The 27500-nt window shown below is 39.3% G+C and overlaps 1 protein-coding gene across 3 annotated transcripts in view; it reads left to right on the top strand.

The window, feature by feature from the left end:
- Positions 1–27500, top strand: part of PPP2R5D (protein phosphatase 2 regulatory subunit B'delta) — a 64844-nt gene that overhangs the window by 18238 nt on the left and 19106 nt on the right. For all 3 annotated transcript variants that reach the window (XR_015797459.1, XM_088148197.1, XM_088148190.1), the window contains 8 exons: positions 2652–2853; positions 4373–4572; positions 6055–6165; positions 8710–8802; positions 9880–10010; positions 11105–11164; positions 11455–11563; positions 16171–16224. Coding sequence is in view for 2 of the 3 variants with exons in the window: in XM_088148197.1 (XP_088004323.1) it covers positions 2652–2853; positions 4373–4572; positions 6055–6165; positions 8710–8802; positions 9880–10010; positions 11105–11164; positions 11455–11563; positions 16171–16224 (960 nt within the window). In the remaining variant the exon portion in view is untranslated. The remainder of the gene's footprint in view (positions 1–2651; positions 2854–4372; positions 4573–6054; positions 6166–8709; positions 8803–9879; positions 10011–11104; positions 11165–11454; positions 11564–16170; positions 16225–27500) is intronic.

The following is a 27500-nucleotide window of genomic DNA, read 5'->3' as shown; positions in this document are numbered from 1 at the left end:
GTGAACAACAAGAAGGGACATTTTATCATCTCTGGTGGACTTGTAAAAAAGCAAAAAAAAAATAATATCTGGAATGCATACAGTAGGTTTTAAAGATTAATATTCAAGCAAAACCAGAGACTTTCCTTTTGAGTTTGATGGACAAACAGTTGGAAAAAACTCATGGAACTTTGTTTTTATATATGATAACAGCAGCAAGGCTTTGATATGCACAGAGGTGGAAAGATAAGACATGACCTACAGTGGAGGAATGGATGGTGATGATGATGGAGTTGGCTGAAATTGTGAAATTGACTGTTTTGATTTGAGATAAGACATTGTGTAATTTTAATGCTAACTGGAAACCTTTTTTGGACTTTTTGCGGGAAACAGAAAAAAATGAAATTATGTTGTATGGAGTTGATGATTAGAAATAATATGGGTTAATAGAAATAATGGAAGTTATGTTTTAAATTTAGAGCAAGAGTTTGATGTATATTGTTGCAAAGAGGATCAGAAGTCAATTCTTTTTTTCTTTGTTGTTTCTTTTTCTTTTCTACACTTTTGATCTTTACTATTTTCTCCTTTTTCTATTTTCTATTCTTTTTCTTTCTCTTAATATTAGTTTTTGTTAGTTTTTACTGTTCCTTTAAAAAAAATCTAATAAAGTTGTTATATAAAAAAAGGAAGCATGTATTCCATCAGGCTGCAGCAGAAGGAAAAATCTTCTTGCCTAGGTCTTGTCTATTGGCTCTGCTGAGAGACTAGCTCCTGCTTACTCCTTTTTCTAAATTATTTCTATGCCAGCTAACTATTAGAGGAGCTTCACTCTTTCCTTTGCATTATAAGCAATGAAATTAGAAAGGTTCAAATTAACTGTTGTTTCCCATTTTGTTTAAACTACAAGGCTATGGTTACTAGCATTGGAACATACCAGTTTATTAAACCAACTTCAAATTCTGTTTTACTGCTCTGCCTTGTTCCAAAGCTGGTAACTGTAATTTTTTTGTTTGGGCAGGATAAGAGTTTGTGGTTAATCAGAGCATATACAGGTAGTCCTCAGTTAATGATCATTCGTTCAGTGACCGAAGTTACGGCAGTGCTGAACAAATGGTATTTATGCCTGGTCCCTGAAGTTACAACCATTGCAGTGTCACCCCCGGTCCCGTGATAAAAATTTGGGCACTTGGCAGCCTGCCTGCACTTATGCCCGCAGGTGGGGGGAGTTCAAGAGGAAGCAGTCCCTTACCTTACCGAGGCTTGTGGCTGGGAAGGACTAAGCTGGGAATGGCTTGGATTGGGGTGGGTTCTCGCTTAACAACCAGTGGGATTTGGTTAATGATAGCAACAGGGACTGCCGGGATTGTCGTCACTAAGTGATGTGATCACGTGATGTTGTGCTTTCTGACCACATTGCTTAGCGACCGAAATTCCGGTCCCAGTTACCTTCATTAACTGAGGATTATCTGTATAGTCAGAAGGAAAAGAAAGGTGATTTTTGTGTGAAAAGCACTGGTGAGTTGGATTTTACTATAGATCACAGATTCCTTGATTGATCCTGGACTGTTCCTACATTTTTCACATAGGTCTATCTACCTGAGCTGTAGTTTTGCACCTCTCATGATCGTAGAATAAAACAAAGTAGGCTGGGAAATTTGTCTTTGATTTAGAGTCTTTCTGGTATGATTGCTTGAACTATAAAAGGAAGGAAGAAGGATCAATACATACATACAGGACATGGTTAATAATAGCAGTATTGTCTGGATTGGGCCTCTCTGGGCAGTGTTATCTTCTAGATAGGAATAATATTGAGCACTTTTGGGTGTTGGTACAATCAGTACCATATTGTAGGCACCATATCTATCTAAAATTAAAAGAACTCCAAAGTTAAGCCTCTCCTCAAAGGAAGAGTAGAGAGGAAAGATACATTTAAATACAAATCCAACTGAAACCAGTCCTGGAGATTCCCACCTTTTAGTAAATGTGTGTATGTGAGACACAGTTGTATATGTAGTCATAAATGTATTTTTTCTCTATATATCTGTTAGAAACCTCACTAAAAATTGTAAAAAAAAAAAAACCTGTTGGTTAAATGTAATTATCTATATGCTCCAATTAATTAAACAGGTTAAAAATTCAGTAACATAATATAACAATACCATAATTTGAATATACCACATCAAGGAATAATCATAGCAAGATAGCTTAACTGTCAGTTTATGGGGTGAATCCTAACTCTCAAATCAAAGTCCCAACGGCTTCCTACAGAAACCAGATCTTAATGGTTTTCCTAAATGCCAACAGGGCTGGTGCTGATGTAATCCTGGGCAAGTGCTGTTACACTGAAGGGGGACAGTAATTGAAAAGGCCCATATTCAGATGTTAATGCTCTTTTAGAGGAGGGACCTGAAGGGAACCCTCCCTTCCAGTTTTATCTATCAGCAGTGGGTGACTCTAAAGGGCACTAATTCCTAGATACTGTGTTAGGACCTTCCGGTGGATAATTCCCCAGGAGATTTAATTCCAGGCTTTGAATACCAAATGGCTATTACTGGAAGTTCTGCAAAGTAAATATTTTTGAAATCCTAGTGATGTAATTTGGATAGGTTTTTAAAAAAAATTTACAGATCACAATAAAGCCTGTTTGTGTGCATTCTGTGTTCTTTCTTCAGACCCAGCAGCAGCAGCAACAGCAGCAGCAACAGCAGCAGCCCTCAAATAAGCGTCCCAGCAACAGTACCCCTCCACCAACCCAGCTGAATAAGATCAAGTATTCAGGGGGACCACAGATTGTAAAGAAGGAGCGACGGCAAAGTTCCTCTCGTTTCAACTTAAGCAAAAACCGGGAGCTTCAAAAGCTTCCTGCCCTTAAAGGTGAGAACAGATTTTGGAGTCCCTGGGCTAGCCAATGGCAATGAGTTGTTAGGAAGATTTCTGCAAAGAGACAGTCGACTTTAACAACCATGCTTATTTGAGTGGTTGCAGTACAGAAGAGGAAATACCTCTTAAGTATGGCAAGATACCACACTGCATTGCATTGCATTAAATTTGTCCGTGATCTATCACTTAGAAGATATAAATAATTGTAGTTATTCTCTCATGAGGTTAAGGAATTTACAAGCAGAGCATGGATGAGATAATTATCAAAGTCACAAAGCTGATGTTGTGTAATAGTTAAGATAAAATTTAAGGTTTAAATCCCCACTTAATAATGCAGTTCATTGGATGATTTGGGGTCAAACATTCTTAGTGCATTCCTTTCACAAAGTTATGATGATAAAATGAGGGGAGACTTCCTATATGTACCACTTCGGGCTCCTAGAGAAAAGGATGACCATAAATAAACCATATTATGGATTAGCCAAATCCCCTACTCAGCACAAGTTGTTTCTATATATTTGCTAAGAAGTAAGGTAGTAAAGTGTGTAAAGTGTGTGAAAGGTTTGGATGTTGGAGGCATTTTGTCCCTGGGAATCTGTATGCAGAGGATAGTAGGGCCCTGTACTCAGATGCCTCCTGCCCTGGGATGCCATATAGGATTTTTAATTTGCAGGACATCATATTCCCATATGGGAGAAAGACTGTGATGCCTGGTTATATAAAATTGAATAAATACTGTACTTCTTAATGGTAATAAATAGGTTGATTGTGTTCGATCACATAGCTCACAGGAGCACCCAGATTGCTTAGTATTCTGTGTGTGCTCCTAGTGCAGAATCTGGGTGACTGGGTCTGTAACATCTGGTTGCAAGTTCTGTGTCTTCTGCAAGTAGAATTTCCTTGCCATGAGCTCATTTGGTTTATCTGAAAAATCATCTTCACAGCCAAAATACTGAGTGCATGCCAGTGTTATCTGATGCTTGTGGAAGAAATCAGAAGTAGTTATGCTTCAATTATTTGGTAAGATTTAAGGTGTAGTTCAGAAGGAAACAGATGGATAGGGAAATAAATTGAAAGAGAGCTATTGAAAACAGAATTGTGGACTAGTCAGATGGAGTGTTGAACTGACCTAGGAGAACAGTTCTTTTTATGAGAGAAAGTACAGATGATACATTTAATATTTGAAGCACTACAGTTGTTTTATCTGCTCTTGCTACTGTTGGCTTATATTTCAGGGCTGTTTAGCCTGTTTTTCAGGGCTACTAGATTGGAGAGGGGCTGGGTCTAGGAGATAATAGCTTGCCTTAAATTCCCACATGGTTGATAACTGGAGAACAATATGAACATCTTATCCATCACAACAGTAGTGAGTGAGCCTATGGAGAACAGAAGAAACCTTATAATGGTACAAGGAAGGAGGAAAAAAGCCGCTGTATGGTCTGTTTGGATATTGGTATCCAGCAAAAGACTTAGAGTAGAAAGGAAATACTTTGCCTTTTGTCTTCTCCCTCAGATGCTCCTCCTCATGAACGGGAAGAGCTCTTCATACAGAAGCTACGACAGTGCTGTGTCCTCTTTGACTTTGTCTCTGACCCACTCAGTGACTTGAAATTCAAAGAGGTCAAACGGGCAGGACTCAATGAAATGGTGGAATACATTACTCATAATCGGGATGTTGTCACAGAAGCCATTTATCCTGAAGCAGTTATCATGGTAAGATTGATTTACTTCTGGGTGTTGCTCCCAGCAAAGCAGCTTAAAGTGATGGGCAACTTTTTTTCAGCCTGGGGTCTTACTTAGGAGGCTATAGAAGGTTAGGGTTGGTAATGTCATGATAACTCCATAGTGAGTGGGAATAAGACACTCAGGCTGGTTTTTAAGGAGCAAAATGTATGCCTTAAACCATTGTACAGGTTAAGATTTCAGCTCTTAAAAAAACCAACCAAAGTACTGAAAAAATCCTTCACCCATGGAGCTTGTAGAAGGCTATATGTGATCATAAGAGCTTGAATTGTCTGCATCTGGCTTAAAGCACCTAAAAACTGAAACAGATGCAATGAAAGGTGATAAGGATGATCAAGGGACCAGAAACTAAGTCTTATAAGAACAAACTAAGGGAACTGGGTATGTTTAGTCTTGAGAAGAAATATAATAACATACAATAATAACTTGGGAATATAATAATACCTTCCAAGTTCTTGAAGGGATGTTACCCAGGTCAAGACCTGTTCTCTGTCATCCCAAATCGCAGGAGAATGATCTTAAATGACAGGAAAGTGGTTATCAGTTAAAAAGAAAAAATTCCTAATGATAATACCAATTCAATAGTGGGAAGTAATGAATTGCCCTTTTCTGGATGTGTTCAAGCAGAAGCTGAAAAGCCGTCTGTTGGGGATGCTTTAATTTGGATTCCTACACTAAAGGGGGAGGTACTGATGGCCTAATGGCCCTTTCCTGTTTCAATTCTGTGAAGTCCAAAAACTTGTGTTCTGATGGTTCATTTGAATCCTTTTAACAGGCTTTTTAAAGTCTAAAACATGGAAAGGAAATGAGTATGTGAGCTCTAGTTTCCCCTTTTCCACCCCGACTTTTCTGTTGGGCAGGGAGGTATGAAGTGGTATTTCAGCCACGTTTGGTTGAATGAGATTGCAGTGCTTCACATGACTGAGAATCAGGAAGCTTGTGTTCCCAGTCACATAAAGCTGTTGCAGTTCCACTTCATACCTTTCTTGTTGAGAGAAAGAGGTGAGTGGCTATGGCTAGAACTAATCTCTCTGGCTCCCTATTATGGTTAGAATTTGACAGTGCTTAAAGCAGGCTTCCGAATAACGTATCTAAAGGGGTGTCATGGAGGAGCTGGAGAAAGCGAGCACCTGGATGTAAATCAGTTGGCTAGACAGTATTAGTCAATTTATTGATAGGCTGAACGTGATGTGCATTAATAGCATGAGAGATGGGTACACAGTAATGCTTAGAAATAGACATCAGCAAGTCATGGAATACTGAGGAGAATGTTTCTCATTACAGACTTACAGTGTTTTGTATTTTTTATGAAGCTTTCTCCTTCCTGGAACTGGGGAGAAGGTGTGCCTCTGGAGAAAATTAATATTTGGTTAGCAGTTTCCTAATAGGGAGGGATTCCACTGAGCCATTGAGTCTGCAGAAACCTCTCAAATTTATTATCACATTTCTCAGTTTTCAGTGAATCTCTTCCGGACACTTCCACCATCATCTAATCCTACAGGAGCAGAATTTGATCCTGAGGAAGATGAACCTACACTAGAAGCTGCTTGGCCACATCTCCAGGTAATAAAACAGTACTTTGCCATGTTAGTATCCTTCTTTTCCCCCTAATGGAAATGTTTAAGCAATGACTTGAGCTAGAAATTTGATGTTTAGAAAAATTGCTAGATCATATGAATTTAGACCACTGTGGTCAATCTGAAGATTGCATCATATTGCTGGTCTCCTACACAGATGTTTTGTGTTTTTTGCTCAGGGACAGCCAACTTTTTCAATATGTTTATGCCCATTTATTTGAGTTCAGCTGTTGGCCTACAAAAAGTTATCCACCCTGCTTTAGACCATGACCTACCTATATGCTTCTCCTTGGAGCAGTTGAGAACTAGCTTAGATATGAAACTATGCAGTTTTCTGCCATCAGATGTGGTGCACCCATCAAATTAGATAGTTCTAAAAGGAGACTAAAAATGTTCATCGAGGATAGAGCTGATTTTCACTAAAAGGCAGATGTGCCTGCTTACATGTATCTTAATTAGGCAAGAAGCTTCTACGTGTCTGTGGGACTCTTTGCATGGTGTGTCAAGTGAACAAAAGCCCTAACCTTGAGACTGACTGTAACTCACCATGTTCATTAGGGCAGCTCATCCTGCCATAGTGGGAGAAGAAAAAGCCTGGAGTTGACATGGAGTTGCCACTGAAATGAGTATAATGCAATCTTTAATTATTGAACTAGACTCCCTTCTGTAATGAATTACTTAATTATTTTATTTTATGTTTTATTCAATTTGGATCTGCCTAACTCCAAATGACTCTGGGCAGCTAATTAGCATTTGATTGGATTCAGTGTATAACCCACCTTTCTGCTTTGGTGAGCACTCATACCTAATAAAATTTAAAACAAAACGATAGAAAAATCTAGATTAAAATTAGCAGTAACAGAAATATTAAAATATTAAAATGGTTTAACAATTAACATTTTTGCCAACCTCTGAAAAGTTCTGTGTTATGTCTGTTGTTTGATAAGCTGAAAAATGAAAGATAAAAGCTTTCCCTGGAGACATTTGACTCCTTTTTCTTATACCAGTCAGCAGTGATAATTCTCCAGTACTTCACATTTCCTTATTTTTTTTAATTTCTTTTTCACAGTAATGTTTATCTTATCCCTAATTTGCCTCTCATTAAACATCTTTTTTAGTATTCTGAATAAAAGTACACAGTTGTGAAAAAGTGTTCTTCTTGATTTTCTGGATATCATTTTTGAATGGGTAACGGGTCTGGTTCTGTTTACCAAACTTAATGAAGGTTTTTTTATTCTTTCTTTAAGATGTACATCCAATAAAATATGTGTTTGCTGCTGTAAAAACAAGCTTTTTTAAAAATGAAATCTTGTTATAATAAATATTTATTGGATTTATAAAGCTGCCAAATCAAGACAATCTGGGTGGCAAAGAGAGTTAAAACGCTATGAAAATGCAACAACAAAATCAAAGAGACATATACTGTAAAATGCATTGGAGAAAAAAATACAGATAAGTCCCAGCTCCCCATCATCCACCAGCCAGGATCACAAATTATAGAGATGCTATAGAAATTACAAGTTATAGTACAAATTGTAGGGATGCTCTCACCTCTTTTTTATGGCCCTCGGAACTACATTTTAATAATAATTGCTGAAAATTGGTGGCATCATTTTTAGGACTTAGTCCTAAATCAGCTAAATTCACTCACACAGACTCAGGAGAAAGAAGGGATGCCCTGCCCATGTATGTGATTCAGCTTTACTCATTTTTACTAAATTACCCAACCCACTGCAGTTCCCTCCCTACCCAAAAATTGCCCAGCCCTGCTTGAGGGGAGTGGAGGTCACTCAATATATTATACTGTACTTCTGGCTGTAGAGGGAGGTAGAATTGTGATTGTCACAAAAACTGGTCAAGCAGTACATAGCTTTGTTTTTCTGGGGTTTAATTCAGACTGGAAAGTGCATATCTGCTCCAAATGGAGAAGCGTGACTCCATAATGGATTAACTTTGCATACATATATCTTCAGCCTAAATCAACAGACCTTCTTAGGCACACGCCACTCCTGCTTTGGCATTTGTGCAGGGAAGGGTTTGCATTTGCAGACTCAATTATCTTTGTACTATAGAAACACAGCTCTCAGGGCTTCTGCTAGAGAGAATGAGTACTCATTGGTATGAAGTGGAATAAGGCTTCTATACTGAATCCAAAATGATGCCAGATACATTTGGGTGGGCCCTAGCACCTGAACTTTGATTTCTGTATTTTGTTTTGCAAACTGTGAAAAAAATTGATGCCAAACAGCAAGTCCTCAGCTACCTTTGGCTGATCTCAAAAAGCCAAGTAGGGATAGACTTTGTTAATGTTTAGGAGGGAGGCCACCAGGAAATCTCAAGGCTACAAGGCTAGACTGGGAAGTTGAGGAAATGTCCTAGAAGAAAACAAAATCTCTTTAGCATTGTTGCCAAGAAAACAAAACTCATGCCTCCATGAAATATTCATGAGTCAAACTTGACTTGAAAGAACCTTTACTTTTTCTGTAATAATATTGTAAATAACCCCTTTTCTGTCTCATTCCTTTTTTAGCTGGTATATGAATTCTTTCTGAGGTTCTTGGAGTCTCCAGACTTTCAGCCGAACATAGCCAAGAAATACATTGACCAGAAGTTTGTGTTGTCAGTAAGTAGCCATCACTTCCTTCTTCTTCCTTGCTTTTAGCTCCACGCAGAAGAGCAAGCCGAAACCTTTCCTGGGAATCCAGAGATCCTGTAGCAGATAATTTTCCAATTGTACTGCTGAATTGCTTATTTTTCATTTTAGCAGTAGTTATCATACAAAGAAATGTAGGTCCTACATGTTTTTTTTCCTTTTTTTTCTTTTGTACTTTGCTTTACAGGGTAGTTTATCCTGATAGTAATATGTACTGTTTTCTAATTATTATTATTATTAAACTTAATTAAACTTGTATGCTATCCGACTCTCAATGACTCTGGCTCACAACAAAGAAATTACAATAAAATCAATAAAACATAAAAAAAATGTGTAATTTTTCTTGTTAAATTAACTCCCCCCCCCCAGAATAAAGTGATTGAATATATTTTACATTTTACCAAAACATATGGTTTAAATTGACAGAATAATTACCAACAAAAATAAGTGTATTTTTTTTTAAAGTGTGAAAGTATCATTAAAAATTCAAGGAAATTAGATGAAAATGAAAATCCTATTTTCCTATCAAATAAATAATCTTAACAAAAGGACAAAAACTTTCTAGTGTTGCAAATCTTCTATACATTTGACTTTCCAGAGGACAAGTGAGTGTATGTTGTCTGTGAGAATATAATTGTGAAATTATATAAAAGTATAATTACATTTTTAAAAAAATCAATTGTCTGGGCTGTTCATGAATGAAATAGATGAGTTCCTTGTCATATGAAAAGGGCAAAGCAAACTACAGATACAACATACTTGTTGATGTTGTATTTCTCCATTTGTGATCCATCAGAGTTTTAAGTAAAGTTGCAGTGTGCATTATTGGAGTCCTTTGAAAAGCATCACAGCCTTGTGTGCTGGGTAGTTTAGGAAATTTCATGGCTAAAGATATTGCTTCATGGCTAAAGATGTTGTCTCCTTGTGCTGACACCTTCCAGCTGTGCTTATCTCCAGATTGTTAACATAGAACCGAAGACCAACACAAGCTGAGCAATCTGGAATAGGTTGGGATAAAATAGATTGTATTTAATCCTCCTCCTGCAGCTGCTGGATTTATTTGATAGTGAAGATCCCAGAGAACGAGACTTTCTGAAGACAATTTTGCATAGGATTTATGGGAAGTTTTTGGGCCTCCGAGCTTATATAAGGAGACAGATCAACAACATATTTTATAGGTAAGTAGTAGTAGTAGGTAATAATTTACTAAGTGGATGAAACATTTATCTTGAGTTGGGGGAGTGAGTTGAATTTATTTGGGATCCTGTTTCATTCTTTAGCTCCATAAGTTAAGTGAGGAGGTGAAAAACTATTGAATAAGCTGACCTCGGGCAGGGATAAACAAGCTGAAATTCCCATAGCCCTTTGCTATTGGGTATTCTGGCTATACCTAGGAGATCAGTTCTAACTCACCTGAGGGCACAGGTTATTTATTCCTAGAAAAATATGGTAATATAATTTTTTAAAATGGGATTTTTTTTTTAAACTACTGACAGCAGCCAGGAATGGTGCAGTCTAGTTTATGGGAAATGGTTTGGGCAGAATAATTTTAAATTGGATACAGAATCATAGATTAAATAAGTCTTGTCTTGGGGTGAGATAACCATTCACCCTTACAAGAGCCCCTGGATTTTTAGTTAATTCTCCCTGCCTATTTATATGTTGTCTTGTCATTCTTACGTGAGATCTTACCAGCTTTCAGTCATAGGAGTGAGGGAGCTTTGAGCCATCTTATAGGAACATGTGATAGGACCCAGACTGGGAGATGTTGCTGGTTTTTGCCCTAAACTTGTTCAGCTATGTTCCTGTAAGGTCTTTTGTCAGAGCAGATAAGTGAAAAAAGCGTCCCTTATGAAGCATCTTCTTAGAAAAATCTCTAAATCATAGCTGCAAATGAAAATCTTCAGAGTAGTTGAGTAGAACCTGACAGAAAAGTGAGGAACAAGGCTAGATTCTTATCAGTTAGACTTCAGCTTTTCAGAGTTTAGTGCATTTCCCATCCCTCCATCTGATTCTTCTTTGCTGCCCCTTTTTACACCCAGTCTCTGTATCTTCTAGTCTTAATTCCTTGTCTAAACATAAACATGTCCTTGTAAACCCCTGTATTAGAAACAGAAGGAAATCAACAGATGTATGCACATATGCTTATCTTTGTATAATTTGGGTTTTCTGTGCCAGAAAATGGGGATCTTTCTGTAATGCAAGGTACATATCACTATCTTCGTGAAACCAGCTTCTTAGTAGTATAACACATGCCTTCTCTATATTCCAGGTTTATTTATGAGACAGAACATCACAATGGGATTGCAGAATTGCTAGAGATTTTAGGGAGGTAAGATAATTCTCTGTTACTCTATTTTTTTTATTAGTAGGAAGCTACTAGGCAGTATTTGGTGATTACTACCAGGCAGTCAGGTGCGTTTTCCATTTTTCATCCTGCAAGAGTCTCTCCCTCCCATACATTATGAATTATGCCATTGAGTTCTTGGGGAGCTGTGCAGATACTTCCTGTAGGATATCCTGATGATGTGGCAACAGCAAGGTGGGAGCTGGGAACAGCTGTGTATACATACATATACACAGATACAAGTCCTTGATATTTATGATTTTTTCCTTTCTCAGTATAATCAATGGATTTGCTTTGCCCTTGAAGGAAGAGCACAAAATGTTCCTCATCCGGGTCTTGCTACCATTACACAAAGTGAAATCTTTGAGTGTCTACCACCCTCAGGTAAGAAGTTCATTCTGATAACATACAGTACATTCTGTAAGTGCCCTGAAATGACAGGCAGATTTGGTCCTGTTTGTCTGACTTTAAATTTTAGAAGCATTGCTTCTTAACTTGTTGGACTTTCTGTAGGGTAGTAGTCTACAACTCTGTCCATAATACCTGCTTTTGTTTTCCCAGTACATTTTCCCAGGTTCTCCAGTTGGCTTATCAATTCCTAATGTTATTTTAATTAGTGTGATTATATTAGAAATGTAAGATGAGACCTGTTGGATTAGACCAAAGGCCTGTATGATGTGCTGTCTTGCTTCTCATTAGGAAAACACAAACATTCATTCAGAAGATCCTGTATAACTAGTAGCTATTTCTATCTTTGCCCTTCGTGGATTTATTTAACTTTTTTTTTTTAGACATGTTAGTCAATGTCTGTCACTCTGACACGGAATTCTATAGTTTGGGTCCAGACCTGATCCTTAGTAAACAGAAGAGCTCTGTCTGCAAAAATGACCAAGATCCAGTGGTATCTCCCCTGAGGGTGGGAGGCAATGATTTCCTTTAATCCTTCAGTGTTAGTTCCTGGCTATTTTAGAGGGTCCTCAAACATTTTAAGACAACTTTTTGTTGGGGACGGTGGAGATTGATCTACATTAGATCCATAATTTATTAATCATATACATTGAATACAAACCTATACCTGGGTTAACAGATGGTTAGCAGTGAAGTTAAATGAATAATTAACATGAGGCCAGTCATGGGAAAGATCTCTCAGTTTTACTTGTTGAATGTTGAGGACCAGAAACCATAGGCTTAGTTGGTCTGCTGCAAATCAACCAGAGGCCTAACAATTCATTGCAGTCTTCCATTGGCTACCTCTGGTTCTGGAAACACTTTCATTTAAAAGTACATATGAAGGAGGTTCAAATATCAGGTTAAGTCATGGTGTGATTGATAATGGTACAGTGAATAAACTATAATTGGTTTGGGTTCACATAACATGCGAGACTAAAATCAACAAAACCATATTATGGTTTAGTGTGCTGTATAAATTGAATCAACTAGTATGATCTTATGTTTTTTTAAAAAATGTATTATTTAATGAGATACAGGTAGTCCTCAAGTTATGACCATTCATTCAGCGACAATTCAAAGTTACGATAGTGCTGAAACAAAGGGACTTAAGACTGGTCTTCAAAGTTCTGGCCGTTGCAGCAACCCTGCGATCATGTGAACAAAATGTGGGTGCCTGGCAACCAGCTCGCACGGCCTGCACTGGGCCTCCCAGAGCCTCTGCCACCCCCTGCAGCGCTCCTGCACTCCTTACCTGGGACTCCCTCCACTTAATGACCCATATGTCTTGGATTATGACGACAACCGGGGCTGCCTGGATTGCTGTTGCTAAGCGATAGTCATGTGACATCGCGCTTTATAACTGTATCGCTTAGTGAGAGCAATCCCGGTCCCAATTGCAGTTGTAACTCGAGGACTACCTGTAACTGGCAGCTACCAAAATATTTTTGCTTTTTATCATAAATTTAAAATCAAGATATTGCAATCAATGCACAGACCAGTTAGAACAAATAAATAGAATGATTATAAAAGTTAACAGTTTAAAACTTGCATGCAAATACTTGTTTAAGGACCTTTTTAAAAGCTAATACAAGATGTGAAGCCCCTCAGCTCTGCAGGGAGTGCATCCTACAGAGCTGGAGCAATGATACAGAAGGCTTAATCCCAAATCACTGCCAGATGAACTCAATGGCGACCATCGGCAAGCCTCCTCAGATTGTCTCAGTGAGATTCTTACTGAAGGAGGCGTTCTCTCAAATAGCTTGCATCTAAGCTATGTAGAGCTTGAAAAGTAATGACCAGTTCTTTGCATTTTGCCCAGGAATAAATTGGCACTCAGTGCTTCAAGCACAAGTGTAATATGGTCTTTTTGCATTCTTTCTGAGACCAACCTGACTGTTGACATTTGTACCAAGTGAAATTTCTGGACAAGTCACAAATATAGTCCCATGTAGTCCTAATATTATAGTCAAATGGAGATTACTAGTGTATGCAGTTTTCAGGTTAACTTCCAAAAAAGGATGCAGGTATATCAGCTGAAACTGGTAAGGGAGCTCCTGGCTGTTTCCTCAGCCTGGGAAACCAGAGAGAGACTGAGGTTCATAAACCACTTCCCTGCTCACTGTACTAACCCTAACCACATCCAGTACCTTAGAACTGAGAAGACTGTGACAATATAGTTTAATTTAATTTAACAATTTAGAGGCTGCCCAATTCCACAAGACTCTGGGCAGTTTACAACTTTGAAACAAGAAACCATAATAAAAAAAACAAAGATCATAGTTATCTGGGGGAAAAACCCCATTACAGATAAAACATTCTACAAGAGCTCAACACTCACCCTACTCAAGGTCTGGAAGAATAACCTGGTTTTCACGGATTTCCTGAAATCATCAGGATGGGAGTCATATGTATCTTTATGGGGATGCTGTTCCAGTGAGCAGGTGCTGTAATGGAGAAGGCACACTTCCAGAGCCCTACTAGATGACACTGTTTAATCAAAGGGAACTAGAGGATGCCTACTCTACCTGATCTTATAGGACAGGGAGAAACTATTGGAGATATGTAATTGCTCGAATGACCAAGCCCTATGCTACGAAGGGCTTTTGCACCTGGAACCAAATGGTAATCAGTGCAGCTTCAAGAGCAGTGATATCCTATCACTGTCCATGCTGCCGCATTTTGGACCATCTGTAGCTTCCAGGTGAACTTCAAGGGCAGCCCAACATGAGTGCATTGCAATAGTCCATTCATGACTAGGGTGTGAGTGACTGATTGGAGGGCCTTGAAGCCAAGAATGAATGCAACTGGTGCACTATGTGATTTTGTTGGAAGGCTCTTTTGGTCAGGGCTGCTACCTACTCTTTGAGCTATGAGTCCAAGAAGACTCGCAGATTGTGTACCAGTCTTGAATGGGGAGATGCTACCCCATTCAAGACTAGAGATGGAAAGTCTCCCAGACCAGAGGCCCAAATACCTATAGCCATTTGGTCTTGTTCGGATGAAGCCTGAGTTTGTTCTTCCCCATCCAGATTTGCATAGCATCTAGTTACTGGAATAGGGCATCAACAGCATCACTTGAATAGCCTGGGGTGTACAATTGAGTATCTCTGAACCAATGGAAAATTGTCCAGGATTGTTGGGCCCAAGGATGACGTCTTGAGGAGGGGGCACACACCCCCTTTTAAGACCGGAGGAACCATTCCCTTCCCTCAAAAAGGCTGACACCATCATATGGACCAAACCACATGTCATTTCCCAGGCAGTTTAACAATCCAGGAGGGACATGGATCTAATAAACAGGTGGCTGAGCTCACAGTTAGAAGGACCCTGTCCACTTCATCAGAAGTCACAGGCTCAAACTCAGTCCAGGTAAGGCTGCAAGACTATAACTCAGGCACCATAACTTAAACTGGACTTACCCAGTCAGAATCAAACTCTAAGTGGATCTCAGCAACTTCATCCACCAGATAGCTAGAATATTTTTCACAGTGGCCTTGTAGATGTTCCTGTGACTCTTCCTTCTCTAGCACAGACTGAATCACAGGGCAGATGCAATAAGAGCAAAGGTAATGATGTTTTGCTGCCCTTATCCCATAATGTAATCCCGAATATGGGCTCTTACTCATGTTTGATCAGATTCATTATTTGTCTTCCTCTAGTGGAGCTCCAGGCATCTTAGTGTTTCGTCTTTGGAGCTTCTCAGAAAACTAAGGGGCATCATGGGATCAGCTCACAGGGAGAGACTGCATTGAAGCAATGTGGTCCAAGGCCTTTGCCACCAGCCTCTTCAAGGCTGTGACCTAATGCCTTGGTGCAACTGCCCACCAAGTCCTCTGGGAAAACCCGAAGTTCCCTATAGAACCCAAGAGGGTCAGTAAGTTGTCAGGGGTGGGCCAATCTAATTGACCCTGTCTGATTAAACTCTCTCTGTAAGCTGCAACATCTATGTTCCTACAGTACTCTGTCCTTTTTCTCCTCCAAGCCCATCCACCCATCATATCCTTTTGAATATTGTCCACCTCATTGGCAAAACATTTAGTTCCCAGATAATTTATCTAAATGCCAAAATCATTCTTAGTACAAAACTGTCAATTCTTCAATTGCTATCCAGCTGGCCATAAATGCAGCCCTTCTCAGAAACAGTCAGTGGCTGGACAACTGTCCCAGAGAGCCTCAACTGCTTCTGAAGTGGCAAGCAATGAGGCTTCTACCTCAAGGCTAAGCAGGCAACAGTGCAAGTGATGGGGGAGCAAGGAGCAGAAGCAACGATAGAGAAATTTCTCTCAGCTGCTTTTCTGGTACTTCCCATTGCAGCTCGTGCTTTCTTCTGCTGGATAATTTTTACACAGAAATGAGTCTAGATAAATGTATATAGAATTGCAGCCTTAGTGGGCTAGGAGACATATGGTTGCTAGGGGCAGATTTAATTTGCAGTTTAATCCCCCACAATTATAAATATCTTAGATTTATACCTCAATACTTACGTGTTGCCCCTGGTCAGTCATTTCCATAGTAGTTGATAATACTGTTTTTTTCTGCAGTTGGCGTATTGTGTTGTGCAGTTCTTGGAAAAAGACAGCAGTCTGACTGAACCGGTAAGCATTTCTTTGTGATTATGTCATGCTGAGATGGATGTAATGTTACTCTTTGTAGGACTGCTTTTCATGCATATTTAGGAAAATACAGTTCAGAGAAGTTTATATAAATTTTAAAATATTTTTATTTTCAGTTATTGAATAATAGAATGGAACATGTTGGAGAAGGGCATGATGATACTGTCTACCTTTATTGGCTGATTAGTTCCTGATAGGAAGCATTGTGTCCTGAAGCTGATGATTGCATGTTGTGGATGACTACTTCCTGCTGAATAAGCAGAGACTGTAGGAAAACTATAAGACAACCCGATTCCAGGGAGAGAGAGCTCACTGAATGAATGATCAGAGAGAACAAATAGGTTCTAAATAGGAATCCTTAACTAATTTCCCCTGTAGTTACCAGTACTTGCTTGATTAACCTGAGAGCTAGAAAGGAACAAGGAGAGTAGTGAAGGTGGTGCATTCCCCTTTGCTGGATGTATTCAAAGTGAGTTTGGACAGCCCGCCATCAAGGTTGCTTTAATTTGGATTTCTGATCTGAGCAGGATGTTGGACTTTATAGTTGAAATGGCCTGTACCAAGTCCATGATTCTATAATTCTCAGAGTATTGGAGCTGCCATTAACAAATCTGGAAACAAAGCAGAATATTAATAATACAAAGGCACTACACTCTGCCCTTTCTTTGCTCACAGTGGTAACACATTTTGTAGAAGTCTCATAAATACTTGAGACTTAGGACACAGTGTCATCTTTGTAGAAACTTAAGATTGTCTTAATTGATATTTGGTCCAGACTTTAAATGTAATTATTTGCCACAAATCCAGACCTCAGGTTGAAGGTACTAAAGGTACTTTAGTGTTGGTAAACAGAATAATTAGATCACAATATTGTCTGTAGATTACTGAGTTTGTCCATTGTATTGTTAATGTTAAGTGAGCAACCAAAAATTGGTAACTGGAGGAAAGTGTGTGTAATAATTTCTCTTGTTTTGAATTTTGCTAAATATATGACTGCTTTTCTATTATTAAATTTGCTTCATGTGAGTAATTCTGCAGTTTTACTAATGTCAAGTTCAGAGTAAAAGACAAGGACAAATTATTTTTGCAAGTTGTTATACCTCTTACAGGGTTATAAGCATGTTGCAGAACGATTAGGTAAATAGTCAACTGCTTTTTGACCGACTTATTATTTAAATAAAGTTATGAGATCATTATGTATTTCCACAACCTTAATATATACATTGAATTTTGGGGGTGTAACAGAAAATGATGAGAACCTAGCATATATTAAATGAAAGCTACTAGCAATTGTTGATAGAAAGTCTCTGTGGGTTTTTTTGTCTATTAAAGAATGAATATATAATTCTTAGGGTATCATAGTGTCCACAGATATCTTTCCAGTGTCTGCTGAACTATTTTTCCACCTGACTTTTTTTTTTTAAATTCAAATTATTACTAAGGAAACTGGCATGCTGAAAATAATGCACCAACTTCTAGCATCATCTTAATTTGCAAGAGTGCCTCTAGGCCTTGTATATCCAGTAAGCATTTTTAAACAATAACAGTGGTGCATAGAAACAGGCCAGTGTTTTGTCTGGAACTGTCTTCACCTCTCTGTGATCCCCCTCCCCTAAAAGGCAAGCCAAAGTGGTAGAGGTAATGGAGAACAACCTCCCAAGTTTGCCTTTTGATGATAAATGTTACTGGTTGTGTCCACACAGAATTACAATTTGGAATAGCATTTATACTATTTAGTTCAACTCTTGAATACAACGATCTATATGAAGCATCCAAAACAGAAGATTGTTCAGCCTTTGCTTGTATATACCCAGCAAAGGAGCTCATTGTTTCTATCTTGCTACCTCCATAGCAACCATTTTATGAGATCACTCCAATATACACTCAAAATTAGATATGCCTGCTGACCCAAAAGTTTGCCTGTCTTTTTATAAAGGCAATCACACATCAGAATCAAAGGAGCTTTGTAGAAAAAAAAGGAAGTATGCCCTGAATCCTCAGGATTATTGGTTAAATGTATATTATTTAATTAAAAATAGTCTCCATAATTTAATCTGCTAGAGCAATTGTTGGCTAATCTGCTATTAAATTAATTACCAATGTTAGTATTAAACAGCACAGAATCAGAATTCCATTTTTTGCATCTATGTGAAACCACTTTACTTTGCTGTAAGATACTCCATTCTGATTTTTGTTCAGATTGCATGAAGTACAGTATAGAATCTTGGAAACTACTAGAGGAACCTCCAGTTCTTTTTTATTAGTGACTTTGTTAAGGCAGCATCTCTTTGAACATTTTGAATCACTTCTTCCAAGCTTTTTGCAAGCTGGACTGAGCTGCTATTTATGAGCTGAACTATTAACCAGCTTCTCTTCCATATATAGATTACTTATGACTAGCTTTACCTCATGTGTTTTTTTCCACTCAATCTCACATTCCACTTCTGTGATTTTTGTTACTTGTTACACCAAGGAGTGGTTTGGTGTTACATGTAAATGCATACATGTAGATGGGACTGATCATAAATCTGTGCCTTAAAGTATATTCTTCATCAAGAAAATCTATATCTGCATTAATTTTGCAAAGAAAATATACATTTTTTCTAATCAGTTTTTTTTTAAGTAATTGTTCTTCCAAAGAAGCAATATTAGCAGGACTAAATTTGGAGGATCCAATATTTGAAGGAAAAGGTAGAATATACTAGGATGGAAAGAAATTTGGAATCTTTTCATGAAATAATAGACACAGATTAAGACAGCAGCAGTGTTCAGGAGTTGGCTGCAATGTAATAAAACATGGCTTGCTGCAGGTAATAAAAAGTGAAATTACTGTGAACACTGAGTGGCCTTAGGAAAGCTGCTGTCTCCTGTCTTAGCCCCCACTCAGTCTTCAAATGGAGGTTATAATATGGTGACCTGGCAGGTTGCTATAAAAGTTTAAGGTGACAATGAAAATGTTAAAAACCCAATATAAATGGCTATTATTACAGCATTATTGTTGGTCGCACAGTCAGCCAGATATTTAGACTGGATTTGGCCTTTTTATCCACTTTTCAAGTCCTTCCCAAGGACCGGGGATAGGCAGATGTTGTTGTTTGATGTTGTTAAAGGTATCCTTGTAGGATGTAAGCTGTTCCAAGTAAAGCTGCCTTTTGCAATTGACTGGTGGTGATTTTGTCAATGCTGATGGTCTTCAAGTGGTGCTCCAGATGTTTTGGGATTGCACCAAAGGTGCATATTACTATTGGTTCTATCTTTGCTTTCTTTTGCCACAGTCATTCTACTTCTATTTGCAGGTCTTTATATTCTGTGATTTTTCTCCACTTCTTTCTCTTCTATTCTGCTGTCTCCAGGTATTGCAATGTCCGCTATCCAGACTTTTTTGTCTTTCTTACCAACAGTTGTTAAATCTGGGGTGTTGTGACAGGTGCTCGTCTGTTTGTATTCTAAAGTCCCAGAGCACGTCAGCTTCTTCATTTTCTATTACTTTGTCAGTTTTGTGGTCCCACCAGTTCTTGCTTGCAGGCAAATGGTATTTCTTGCAGATATTCCAATGCACCATTGTTGCTACTTTGTCATGCCATTGTTAGTAGTCAGTCTGTGCGATCTTGCAGCAGCTGACTAGGTGGTCCACTGTTTCTTCAGCTTCTTTGCAGAGGTGGCATTTGCTGTCTGTTGCTGTCTTCTCAATTCTTTCTTTATATGCACTTGTTTTTAAGGCTTGGTCTTGTGTAGTCAGAAGCCCCTCTCTTTCTTTCTTCAACTTTCCTGCTCTTAGCCATTGCCAGGTCTTGTTGTTGTCTGCTTTGCCTACTAGTTTTTTGTGTACTGGCCATGTAATACTTTGCTTTGCCATGTCTCTTTTCTATTCTTCATTTGATCTTTCTTATAGGTCAGTTTGGTCTCTTTGGTATTCAGTAAGCCTTCATGGTGTACTAACATCTTCTTCATTGTCCTTCAGATTATTCTTCCAATGCTCTTTTTTTCTTCAACTGTTTATGTACTTGCAACATTCCACACCCACCTATGCTCCTTGGTAAGTAGAGTCTGTCAACATCACTATGTAGATGAAGGGCATGATTCATTGTTATTATTTTTCTGGTCTTCCTATCCAGGGCTTTTAGTTCTTCTTGAGTCCAGTCCACTATTCCAGCTGTGTATCTAATGACTGGAATTGCCCAGGTGTTAATTGCCTTGATGGTATTTCCTCCACTGTTTGGACTTTAATATGTTCTTTACTCTCATGATGTATTCGCTCCTAATCTTCTTCTTGACTTCGACGTGCTTGATGTTGTCAGCTTGAAGGATGCCCAGGTATTTGTAGTGATTTTCTTCATCCAGACTCTTGATGTTATTTCCATAGGGCATCTTGATTCCTTCAGTTTTCACTATTTTTCCCCTGTTGATGGTAAGGGTGGCACATTTGTCTAGTCCAAACTCATTGGAATATCTTGGCTGTATATTTGGACAGTGTTGAGCAGTGATTCTATTTCAAATGGTGTTTTTCCATACAGCTTCAGATCATCCATGTAAAGGAGGTGGGATAGCCTGGCAGATGTTTTTGATGTTTGATAGCCATGTCCTGACTTGTTCAGTATTGTTGGCAGAGGAATCGATGCAATGACAAACAGTATTGGTGATAGTGAGTCGGCCTGAAAGATTCTTCTCTTGATATTAACCTCTCCCAGTCTATCACCATTGACCAGCAACTGTGTCTTCCATTGTGCCATTGATCTTTGCACAAAGCTTTTGATGTTTCAACTAACTCATGTTGTTTCTAGGCATTTGATTATCCAATCATATGGTAGGGAGTCAAATGCTTTCTTGTAATCAATCCAAGCTACATTCAGGTTGGTCTTTCTTCTCTTGCAGTTTTCCAAATTCATCTTGTCAGTTAAGAGATTATCTTTTGTTCCTCAGCTGTTTGGGCAGTTTCCTTTCTGCTCAGGTGGAAGGAGCTTGTTTTCAACTAGATGCTGTTGGACTGCATCAGCTACCACACCAGTTAGCAATCTGAAAGGTGTTGGCAAGCAGTAATTGGTCTGTAGTTGCCTGGTGCTGGCCTTTTTGCTGGATCTTTCATTATCAGGTAGGTTTTGCCAGATGTTAACCAATCTTCAATTTCACCTCCTTGCAGTATGGTGTTAAACTGCTTGGCAATGAGTGGGTGCAGAGCAGTCAGATGTTTCAAACAAAAACCATGCAGTTCATCTTCACCTGGTGCTGACCAGTTCTTGATCTACCTTGCCCTTTTCTCCACCATTTCTGCTGTTATTACAAGTTCTTTCATTTCAACTTCTTTTTTATTCTTATCTACCTTCTTTATCCAAGCTGCATTCTTGTTGTATTTCTTTGGTTGTCCCATAGCTGCGCCCAGAACTGCATTGTTTCTTCTTTGTCAGGTGTTGACTGGTTCATTGCAGTCTCTCCATTGATGGATTGGTAGAAACCTTTCTGATTCGATTGAAATTGAGAGATTCTGCCTATAGTGTGCAATTCAAGTATCATATCTGCTGATCTTTTTGGCTATGGCTGTTATTTGCTGCTTTATTATTTCCAATGTTTCTTTGATCTTCCTTGTTTCTAGGTGATATTTCTTGATCAGGTATTCTTTGGTCTTCTTGTTTTTTCAGCTTTTCTTTCATCTATTCTAGCTTGCTCGCATCTGATCTTAACGTGCTGATCTTATTTTCCAACTTCATCTTCCATTTTGGTGGTGTGCACTGTTTGGCTTTTTTCCTTGTTTGTTAATTTTGCATCCAAGGTATTCGGTTATAACTGCAGCCATGCTGTACATTAGTTAGTTTGTTTCTTGCAGTGAGGTGGTGCTTATATTTGATATTACAGTATTGGCATCTTTTAATACTTGTGCTAGCTGTTTGTAATACTTTGTAACAAGCTTCAATGTAGGCAACCTTGTTCTGTTCTTTTTGTCCTGTTCTAGATGCTCAGTTATTCTTTGTTTCAATTTCTCTTGTTTTTTAGTTAGAGGGCTTTGTTCTTTCTGAGGAGAAGGCAGAGGAGAGAGTGCCTGGTTTGGGAATGAAAATGATTCAGTAGCTATGCTGGCTTCCTCTACTGCCAACTCCCCCTGGTTTGCCTCTAAAGTCTGAGCTATTTCTGGCAAAGGTTCGATTTCTTTGCCCTGGGTAGACCTTTGCAGTTCTTCCAATTCTACTTCTGTGAATACTTTATTTTATCTTATAAATTGATGTTGATCTGCTAGCCTCTGTTCTGTTATTTCTGATTTTGGATGTTGTTCTTTCGGGAACTAGTGCATTCTTTCAGATATCCTCTTTTCATTGGACTTGATTTGTAATAGCAGATAATTATTTATTTTCAGTCTTTGTATATTTGCGATAGGTAAATACATTTTCTTCTAGTAGTCCTGCAGCTGCTGGCCCTGATTGCTCAGCCAACAGTCCTGAGTCCTGTAGCCCACTTGTCACCAGATGTCCAGGAACTAGAACACCTAGTGTGGTCCTTGTTGACTAAGCAATGATCGATCCAGTATAGGTTTCTGTAAATTACATCTCACCATATTGTTTATGGGAGAGACACTCTTTATCTAGCTCCTCTAATGAGACCTGTCCAGTATAGTTAAACCTCTGGCATAGCTCTCATCCTACTCAGAGCATGCAAACCTACAATCACATCAAGGTAGTGCCTCTGTCAGAGTCTGCACACTCATTCCCAAAGTTCAGTAAATCCTCTGGAGTCTAAACAGTTCCATCAAAGATTTCTTTATTGGGAGAAATGCACAGCAACTATAGTTTATTGAGTTTAATTCTACAAAGCAAAGCATTCCCTTTTTAAGCCCAAATTCCCCCCCTTCTCCTTTCTTTTCCCGCTTGAAATTCTTCACGCCTTGCTCTGGCTCTCACAGTTATTTGACCTTGTTGGCGCCTCTGTAGAGATAACAGCAGCACCTGGCTTGGTATCTTCTTCCCCCGCTTCTTCTAACTTCAATGGCAGGAACAAGCAAGCGGCCTGCAATTAACATTTTTACTGTTTAACCATTTACTATGCATTAATTTGTTACAAATTAATAACAAATAAGGTTTCTAGCTTGCATAGATCCTGACATGCCGCCCTCCAACAGAACGAATGTTCTCACATTCGGAAAAGAATCTGTAAAGAAACAAAATATACATACAATTGTGGTTTGTAAACAAATAATAAAATATATATACAATTGTAGTTTGCTTAAAGATACATAGGTTCATTTAGGCTTATTAGGATATTTTGAATGAAAGTTAGAAATGAGCTTTGGTGCTTTTACATTAGTACTTTCCACCCATTCGTGATGTGTTTTTGGGAAATGTTTCCATTGGACTAAATATTGTAGTTTGCCTTTATATTTTCTAGAGTCCAATATGGATTTTATTTCAAAGTGGCTTTGCCCTTCAATCATGATAGGATTTGGAGGTTGTTTGGTTGGGTGCCATGTACTTGAGTCTTTAAATGATTTTAACAAATTAGCATGGAAAACTGGATGTATGTTTCTGTAAATTTTTGGAAGAGTTAATTTAAAAGCAACAGGACTAATAACTTTCTCAATGGGGAAAGGTCCCACGAATTTTGGGCCTAGTTTTTTACATGGCTGGGTTGTTTTTAAGTTTTTGGTAGACAGCCAAACCATGTCCCCCACTTTCCAAGGAGGGTTTGCAGAACGTTTTCTATCAGCAAATTTCTTATGTTGGTCTCTGGCATTCTGTAGTGATTTAACAATAAGAGGCCATAGTTGTGTAATATTAGTGATCCATTGATCAGTTGAAAGTTCAGGAAAATTTTTCAAAGGCAGCTCTGGGAAAGGTAAGAAATCTTGTCCAGTAGCTATTTTATAAGGTGTAAATCCAGTACTTTGGTGCACAGTATTGTTGTAAGCCACTTCAGCAAAAGGTAAAAGTTCTGACCAGTCATCTTATTGGTGATTAGTAAAACATCTTAAATATTGTTCTAATAATGAGTTCATTTTCTCAGTCGATCCGTCCGTCTCCGGATGAAAACTGGAACTCAGGGCCTGAGTGGAACCAATTAAAGTAATAAACTCCCTCCAAAATTTGGAGGTAAACTGTGGCCCGCGATCTGAAATCACCCTCTTGGGGGCACCATGGAGGCGGTATATGTTTTGAATAAATAGTTTAGCCAGTTTTTTGGCGTTAGGAATTGAAACACATGGAATAAAATGTGCCTGTTAGAGAAAAGATCAGTGACAACCCAAATAACAGTGTTATGGTTACTTTCAGGCAAATCAACAATAAAGTCCATAGAAATTTCTTTCCAAGGTTGTTGAGGAGAGGCAACTGGTTGTAACAGTCCCAAAGGTTTTCCTCCTCTCTCTTTTGAAATGGCACATGTAGGGCATGTAGACACATATTCAGAGATGTCTTTTCTCATAGTAGACCACCAAAATTGCCTACGTAATAAATGCAAAGTTTTTATAAATCCAAAATGTCCAGATGTTTTGTCATCATGGCCCCTTTGCAAAATGACTCTGCATAGTGAGCATGGTACATATAACTTGTCTCCCATCCACCAGGCTTGTTGTTCATGGGTTAAAGTATTTTTATGTTCCTGGAACCATTCATATGAATCCAATGCTGTGTTTATTTTTTGAAGCAGTTCGTTAGTCGGTGTTTGTTTAGGAGTTTTGGTTTGAGCTCCGGTAAGTGCCACTGAACCTGGTTGTGATTTAGGAATAACGGGTGCAACTATCTGCTCTCATTGGCTGTTATGCTGAGGCAATCTGGATAAAGCATCAGCCAAAAAGTTTTTCCCTCCCTCCCTTCAGTGTAAACTTGAAACGGCTGAAAAATTGAGCCCAGCGAACTTGTTTAGGAGAGAGCTTTCTAGGTGTGGTAAGGGCTTCCAAATTTTTATGATCAGTCCAAACTTCGAAAGGATGGGGCGACCCCTCTAAGAGGGGTCTCCATGTCATTAAAGCCCAGCGAACTGCAAAAGCTTCTTTTTCCCAAACAAGCCATCTCCTTTTGGTTTCAGAAAATTTGCGGGAGATATATGCACAAGGCTTGAGTGACCCCCCTTCGTCTTTCTGAAGCAAAACTGCTCCTATGGCCTCATCAGAAGTATCAGCTTGAATTACAAAAGGTTGATCAGGCTCAGGGTGTTTTAGAATTGGTTCAGCAGTAAATAAAACTTTCAAGGCTTCAAAGACTTTTTGGCACTCATCAATCCATATTAATGGGGTTCCAGGCCTTTGAGCTTTTGGTGTTCCTTTACCTTCAGTTTTTAATAAATCAGTTAGAGGCAATGCCACTTGTGCAAAGTTTGGAATGAACTGGCGGTAGAAATTAGCAAAACCCAGAAAACTTTGCAATTGCCTTCTAGTTTTGAGAGCTTCCCACCCCAGAACATCCTTTACTTTGGAGGGGTCCATCTCAATTCCTGCATGCGATATGTGATACCCCAAATAGTCCACTTGTGTTTTATGAAATTCACATTTTGACAATTTGGCATATAATTGTGCATCCAGTAACTTTTTTAATACATTACAAATTAATTTTACATGATCTTTCAAGTTATCAGAGTAAATGAAGATGTCATCCAGATAAACCAACATTCCCCGATACAGATATTCATGGAGCACCTCATTAATTAGTTGCATAAACACCCCAGGGGCCCCCCAAAGCCCGAAGGGCATGACTTTGTACTCATAGCAGCCAAAAGGGGTGGAGAATGAGGTCATCCATTCATGTCCTTTGATGCGCACTTGAAAATATGCATCCCTTAAATCCAGCTTGGTAAAGACTTTCCCTTTAGACAAATGTGCTAACAAGTCTTTCATTAGGGGTAAATGGTACTTGTTTTCTTTGCAAATAGCATTGAGGCCCCTATAATCAGTACAAAGTCTTAAACTTCCACCTTTATTCTCCTGAAATAGAACTGGGGCGGCCATCTGCGATTTAGCAGGTTGTATAAATCCTCTTGCCAGATTGGTATCTATAAACTCTCTTAAGGCTGCCAGTTCCTTTTGGGTCATAGAGTATGTTTTCTTCTTTGGGAATTTAGCCCCTGGTTCAATTTCAATAGCACAGTCAGTGTCTCTGTGGGGAGGCAGCGTGTCTGACTCTTTTTTGCTGAAAACAGCTTTTAAATCCCTGTAGGGTTTTGGAATGTTTTCAATCGATTCATGGTCCAGGGTTTGAGGCGGAACCCCACTGCTTGCAGCTGCAGCCATCACGCCTTTCCCCTTGGGTGGGTCAGAACCCAAATAAACCCCATCCACAAATTGCATTCACCCTGTTTTCCAAAAGACTCTAGGGTCCCACCGTTTTATCCAGTTTGCTTCCAGGATCAGGGCATAACTTCCCAAAGGACCCACTAAACATTTAAGAGTCTCTCAGTGGGTTCCCACTTGCAGTTCAAAACGTTCAGTATGGTACAGCACAGCCCCTCCCCCTGCTTGAGATCCATCCAACTGGTTAAATACTATGGGGGGTTTCAATTTTTTCACTCTTAGTTCTAAAGCATTGACAAGGATTGGACTGATTAAACAGCACGAGCAGGCTGTGTCCATTAACGCCATAAGCGTAGCTCTGCGCTCCGTTCTGGGTGCTGAGATAGTCACTTTTATGGTGGTAACACTCACCCCCTTGTCCTCATCAGAATCGTCATCCTCGTCGTCCGTCGCGCCCGCTATTTTGTCAGGAGCCCTCCTGGGCTGGCCATTTGGGTTTTCTTGCTCCTTCACCACCGATCCTTCTTCATAGATGATGGGATCTGGGAACGGCGATTCCGTTCCCCCAACTGCAGTTCCCTTCTTCCCTTTGCAGGCTGCGGGTTTTTGGGCAGCCCCTGGGATTTTCCGCGGCTCCTATGCACACGTAGGCATCAGCTTGGTGGAGGCTGGGGCAGAATGACCTGGTTCTCCGCAACGAAAACAGACGCGTTGCCTTGCCGCTCTGGGAAAACTCTCATCTCCTCCTCTCGCTGGCGGTTTCCGAGGCGCCTCCGCAGGCGCGCTGCTCTGCTGCTTGAACGTTGGATCCATGGCCATCCAATCACCCTTCACTTGCACGGCGTGCTCGATCCATCCCTCAACGGTACATGGGTTTCCTCGCGAGTAGGCTAGCTGCCACAAATCACGCTGCAACTCTTGTTGAAAGCAGGAAATTTTAAACTCCTCCGGCCAATGGGGAAGCTTCCCCGCAAGGCTCCGGAATTCCAAAGCGTATTCGCCGACATTCTGGGATCCCTGCCACATTTTAACCAGTTGGGAGCGAGCCCTCGTGGCT

Source organism: Python bivittatus, unplaced genomic scaffold (assembly GCF_059951505.1).
Source record: "Python bivittatus isolate LINGU-HERP-01145 unplaced genomic scaffold, Pbiv_v1 ctg000020_np1212, whole genome shotgun sequence".
NCBI classification, from domain to species: Eukaryota; Metazoa; Chordata; class Lepidosauria; order Squamata; family Pythonidae; genus Python; species Python bivittatus.
The sequence above is the reverse complement of the archived record's forward strand: the minus strand, read 5'-3'. Positions and strand labels throughout refer to the sequence as shown.